Source organism: Papaver somniferum, unplaced genomic scaffold (assembly GCF_003573695.1).
Source record: "Papaver somniferum cultivar HN1 unplaced genomic scaffold, ASM357369v1 unplaced-scaffold_83, whole genome shotgun sequence".
Classification (NCBI taxonomy): Eukaryota; Viridiplantae; Streptophyta; class Magnoliopsida; order Ranunculales; family Papaveraceae; genus Papaver; species Papaver somniferum.
The window spans coordinates 65,042-70,982 of NW_020651304.1; the positions used below are offsets into that span (position 1 = coordinate 65,042).

General features: G+C 35.0%; 1 protein-coding gene across 1 annotated transcript; it reads right to left on the bottom strand.

Annotated features, from left to right (window-relative positions):
• Positions 1 to 1,679: 1,679 nt before the first annotated feature.
• On the bottom strand, positions 1,680 to 4,760 carry LOC113345728. Its single transcript, XM_026589411.1, has 5 exons — positions 3,944 to 4,760; positions 3,572 to 3,706; positions 2,672 to 3,409; positions 1,801 to 2,625; positions 1,680 to 1,702 (listed from the first exon to the last, which is right to left on the bottom strand). The coding sequence occupies exons 1-5, from the start codon at positions 4,758 to 4,760 to the stop codon at positions 1,680 to 1,682; spliced, it is 2,538 nt and encodes an 845-aa protein (XP_026445196.1).
• Between the last annotated feature and the right edge of the window lie 1,181 nt (positions 4,761 to 5,941).

A 5,941-nucleotide genomic window follows, 5' to 3' on the forward strand; every position in this document is an offset into this window, starting at 1 on the left:
GCATGGTCTTTCATCTTTATTCTATTGTGAAATTTGACTTCCTTCATATTTTGTTGAATCAACGTACATAGAAATGCAATTTTTACTAGACGTATTGCCTAAGAACATATTAATTGTAATTACAATACATTTTTCAAACTTTTTCTTTTAAAGATTAGTTTATCTAGTTTACAATTTAGTCCCAGAAATCAATTTTCGACTTATAACGAAATGTGTAGACTTTTTTGAGTTAACGTATATTAAATTCAACATTTTTATGAACTCTTTCTTTTTGTATTGACTTTGTCTTTCTATTTGATTCAAGATAGATGAAATTTGTTAGGATTTGGATTAGTTCTGCATGGTCTTTCATCCTTCTTCTATTGTGAAATTTGACTTCCTTATTATTTTCTTGAAACAATGTACATAGAAATGCAATTTTTACTAGACGTATTGCCTTAGAACATATTAATTGTAATTACAATACATTTTTCAAACTTTTTTTGTTAAAGATGACTTTATCTAGTTTACAATTTAATCTCAGAAATAAATTTCTGACTTATAACGAAATGTGTAAACTTTTTTGAGTTAACATATATTAAATTCAACATTTTTATGAACTCTTTCTTTTTGTGTTGGCTTTATCTTTCTATTTGATTCAAGATAGATGAAATTTGTTAGGATTTCGATTAGTTCTGCATGGTCTTTCATCCTTCTTCTATTGTGAAATTTGACTTCGTTCATATTTTCTTGAATTAACGTACATATAAATGCAATTTTTACTAGACGTATTGCCTAAGAACATATTAATTGTAATTACAATACATTTTTCAAACTTTTTTTTGTTAAAGATGAGTTTCTCTAGTTTACAATTTAGTCTCAAAAATCAATTTCCGAGTTATAACGAAATGTGTAGACTTTTTTTAGTTAACGTATATCAAAATCAACATTTTTATGAACTCTTTCATTTTGTGTAGGATTTGTCTTTCTATTTGATTCAAGATAGATGAAATTTTTTAGGATTTGGATTAGTTCTGCATGGTCTTTCATCCTTCTTATATTGTGAAATTTGACTTCCTTCATATTTTGTTGAATCAACGTACATAGAAATGCAATTTTTACTAGACGTATTGCCTTAGAACATATTAATTGTAATTACAATACATTTTTCAAACTTTTTCTGTTAAAGATGAGTTTATCTAGTTTACAATTTAGTCTCAGAAATCAATTGCGACTTATAACGAAATGTGTAGACTATTTTTTTTGAGTTAACGTTTATAAAATTAAACATTTTTATGAACTCTTTCTTTTTATGTTGGCTTTGTCTTTATTTTTTTTTTCCTAAATCCATGTTGTATTAATGAATAACCAATATGTACAAAGTGTTCATAAGAAAAGAGGTCAGAAGACCCCAAAAACTTACAAACTACTTGAATCTGAAATAAACAACATTAGGAAATTCTAAAGACAAAAGGAAATCAGGCCTTTAATCATAATTTAAACCTTCACCATTACGAAGATAACATCCCCTTTTAGCCATCTTGTCTGCTGCAAAATTAGCCTCACGATAAGTATGAACAAAGCGAATAGAGTCATAATTGTTTTGTATTCTTCTCCATCTGTGCTTGACAAACCAAGGAAGATTTGTACCCGTCAATGTCTTAATTGTTCCCATTGAATCAGAACGTACAACCACTCTTTTAACATTCCACTTCATAGCCCACTCCAAACCAACAATAATACCATAAAGTTCAGCTAAGAAATTAGTAGTAGAACCCAAACCAATACTCATAGCACCCAAAAAATTACAATCAGCATCACGAACAACAACACCAGCTCCAGCTATACCCGGATTTCCTTTGGCTGCTCCATCACAACATAATAAAATTTCATCCCTATTTGGCGGACTCCAAAAGCACTCAATTGGCTGAACCTGCTTAACCTTCCTATGCATCACACGGAAAAAGTTCAAAAGATCCAAGTCCGTTGTAGTATTATGCATGAAACCCTTCAAACGACCAGCGTATTCACTAATCAAATAGAACACTCTCTTCTTAAAAAAATGAATGCTAACAGAAGAATTCTGAAAACATGCCATATTTCTTGTTTGCCATAATTCCGAGCGAATCACCAAAATAGCTAAAAGCCATAAATCCTTGACAATTCTACTTCTACCCTTTGCCGATTTATATGAATTCACAATATCATAATAAGGTGTTAGATTAAACAAACCTGAACACCACTGCCAAATTTGAGTTGCAAACGTACAACTCCAAATAATATGCTCCAAAGATTCTTCCTCCATGTTGCACAAGTAACATTTGTTGGCCATTTCAACTTTGAATCTACTCCTGATCTTGTCTTGAGTTGCACAAACCTCACGACATATCTTCCAATTCTGAGCAGCCAATTTGGGATGAATTTCTTTCCTCCACAAAAGATCATAAATTGCTGATTTTGGATACGCCCTTCTAATGATATTCTTTGCTGAAGAGACTGAAAAGTGGCCATTCATCTCCGGCATCCAAACTCTACAATCATTCCCTCCTTGTAACAAAGGCAAATTTGAAAGATCCACACCCGCACGGACCAAATTCTGAATATGATCTCCCTGCATCATCCAAGCATTATTAACAATAATATCATCTGTCCAAGTCAGTTTCATTAAGCATATCAGCAATACACTCATTACCATACCAAACATCAAAATAAAGAGATGTAGACCTCCCGTCCCCAATTAGAACCTTGGTATTCTTGTCAACAATAGAATGAATCAGTTTCATGCCCGGCAAAATAGAAGAGTTCACCCCATAAAGCTTTATACTACCCTGCTTAGTAGTAAATTTCGCCCATAAGAAACGAGCCCATTTCTTGTTAGAAGAACGAATACTCCACCATAGCTTCATTAGAAGAGCCTTATTAGTAACAACCATGCTGGTTATACCAAGACCCCCTTCCTTCAACGGACAACAAACCTTTGGATATCCAACAACAAATTTCCTTGCAACTTCAGCATCACCCGACCAAAGAAAATTACGAATAACTCTTTCAGCCTGTTGAACAAATTTTCTAGGCCATTTGTACACCGCCATGTTGTGAATAGCATAACTCGCTATCACTGAATTGATAAGAACAACTCTATCTTGAAAAGAAAGTAACTTACCTTTCCAAACCGAAAGTTGATTCTTAATTTTCTCTATCACATTACAAATGTGACGATACTTAACTGCTCCAGGCATAATTTGAACTCCCAAATACCTGTCCGGAAAAGTAGTAACTTCCATACCCAGTAAATTAGTGATAGTCCCACAGCGACTCAAAGAACCACCACCATAATAAATCTTACTCTTTTGACGACAGACAGTTTGGCCCAAGGCACTTTGGTATTTACCAAGCAAAGCAAGAAGGTTATGCAGACTTTTCATATTGCCTTTACAAAAAATCATAATGTCATCAGCAAAGAAAAGATGTGTGGGAGAAATACCTCTTTTGGAAAGCATAGGCGTCATCATCTTCTCAGCAAACAACTTTGTAAGATTTCTACTAAGAACATCTTCAATCAGAACAAAAATAAGAGGAGATAAAGGATCACCTTGCCGAAGACCTCTATTGATTTTGAAGAAACCCTCTGGACTTCCATTAAGAAGAATAGAAATCCTTGCTGAGTTAAGAATAGCCAAACTCCAAGAACACCACTTTTGAGAGAAACCATACCTTCGAAAAACCTCTAAAACAAATGACCAACTAACCGTGTCAAAAGCTTGAGTAATATCCAGTTTCAACCCCAAATTGCCATCCTTACATTTGGTTTTCAGATCATTGATCATCTCCGACGCCACAGTAATGTTTTCATGAATGTTCCTCCCCTTCATGAAAGCAACTTGTTCTTCTGAAACCAAATTATCAAGAACACTCCCTAGTCTTGTAGCTAAAATCTTAGTAAAAATTTTAAATAAAAAATTACTAAGACCAATAGGCCGAAAGTTTCGAAGAGTGTTGGCTCCTCTAACCTTGGCAAGAAGAATAATAAGACTAGAATTAGCACCATGAGGAATGATTTTCCGCTGCCAACAGTACGTGATAGCTCTGACAAGGTCATATTGCACCACGTCCCAACAATGCCTATAAAAACAACCAGAGAAACCATCCGGCCCTGGCGCACTATCCACACCCAAATCAAAAACAACATTCTTAATCTCCTCCATAGAAGGAATTTCATCCATTCTCTGACTATCCTCCACCGAGATGATGTTATGATCATAATTAAAAAGCTCCTCATCAATAGGCAACTCATCACCATTAAACTTTGACTCAAAAAAAGAAACCGTATAGTCTCTAATTTGATCACAATCAGTAATAACAGCCCCATTATCATCCACCAACTCCGAAATCATATTACTACTCCTGCGCATTCTGATATTAGCATGAAAGAAAGAAGTATTACTAGCTCCCTCCAAAAGCCATTTATTACGTGATTTTTGCTTTAGCATAGTAACATGATGAGAACGAATTTCCTGAAGAATAACTGAAGCCTCCTTGGCCGAATTCAGCTTAGTTATATCCTCTGGATCCTCATCCGAAATACGAAGAGCCACTTCCATAGTCAATTCAGCTTGTTTTAGTTTAGCAAAAATATTGCCAAAAACATGTAAATTCCAATCCTTCATAACAGCTTTTAACCTCTTGAGCTTGAAAGGAAAAATAAAAGCAGGAGATCTCGTAACCGGAGCATTCCAACAATCACTTACCATTCTCATGAAATCAGAATGAGCAAACCACATCTTCTGAACTCTAAAAGGAGCTCGTTTCGGTCTAGTATTAACAAAAGGAAAGCCAATAAGAGTAGAATGGTCGGAAACTTCACGGGGAAGAGCTTTACACCACCAATTCTCATACTTAATAAGCCATGCCTCATTAATCAAAGCTCTATCCAGCTTACAAAGGATTCTATGAACACCAGATTGCCTATTAGACCAAGTGACTTTAGAACCCAAAAAATCAGCTTCAAAAAGATTATTATCATCCATCCAATCACTAAAATCATTGATGACTGAAGTACGTGGTTGATTGCCTCCTTTTTTCTCCTCATTACGAAGAACACAATTAAAATCACCCATAACCAACCAAGGAGTATTAATATCAACTGAGGAAAGTTGTTTCCACAAACTTCTTCTCGTCACTTGAAAACAGCTAGCATGAACAAAGGACACCAACACCCCCTCTGTTGCAATGGTAATAGCTTGTCTACTAGTATTCATAACTACAGGCGTAGCTATGTCAATGGACCAAAAAATCCATATGTTACCTTTAGACGAATCAACAGCATTATGAATAACTTTCTTCTTATAACCAGCTACATATAATTTGTGTAAGAAACGCAAGGTACAATGCACCTTAGGTTCAACTAGACAGAAAATATCTGGCTTAAACTCAAGAATTAACTCTCTTAACTTATTTTTGGCTGCATCCCGTGCAATGCCATTAATGTTCCAATAGAGAACACGCATTAAAAACCAGATTTAGAGGCCTTACCAACTACCGAAGCAATGCCAGAGTTCACTCCTGGTGAACTTCCTTGTTCAACACCAACACGGACATTAGAGTCCTGAAGAGAAGCGGATTCAGAAATTTGTTCTAAAGAAGTATTCCTCCCAGCTGTAGTATTCACAATTTTATGCATGGATAGCATGCGTATTCTCTTTACTTCTTGTTCAGCCCTAAACTTTGCATCAGCTGTGCTTTCCTCCACATCTTGCATAGAATTAAGAGCACTATATTTATTGTTATTCAATATAAATTCCCCAGCCGTGAGCTGATCACAAAGAGGAGTTGGAGTTGAAGTCACAATCCTAACAGGTTTAGGAATCCTAGTTCCAACCAAACTTGTCATATTTGAAGGATTAGTTTCAGCCACTTTTCCATTCAATAATACGGCTGATTTTGAAGCCTTTGCTTGTTTAGT

What these genes read in the sequence shown, in the direction of transcription:
- LOC113345728 (XM_026589411.1), bottom strand. Translation starts at nt 4,760, where the DNA reads ATGTGGTTTGCTCATTCTGATTTCATGAGAATGGTAAGTGATTGTTGG. An exon ending in CAATAGAGGTCTTCGGCAAG is followed by an intron (nt 3,410 to 3,571) that starts GTGATCCTTTAT and finishes TTTTTTGTAAAG; the next exon opens with GCAATATGAAAAGTCTGCAT. An exon ending in TTATTTTGATGTTTGGTATG is followed by an intron (nt 2,626 to 2,671) that starts GTAATGAGTGTA and finishes TGACTTGGACAG; the next exon opens with ATGATATTATTGTTAATAAT.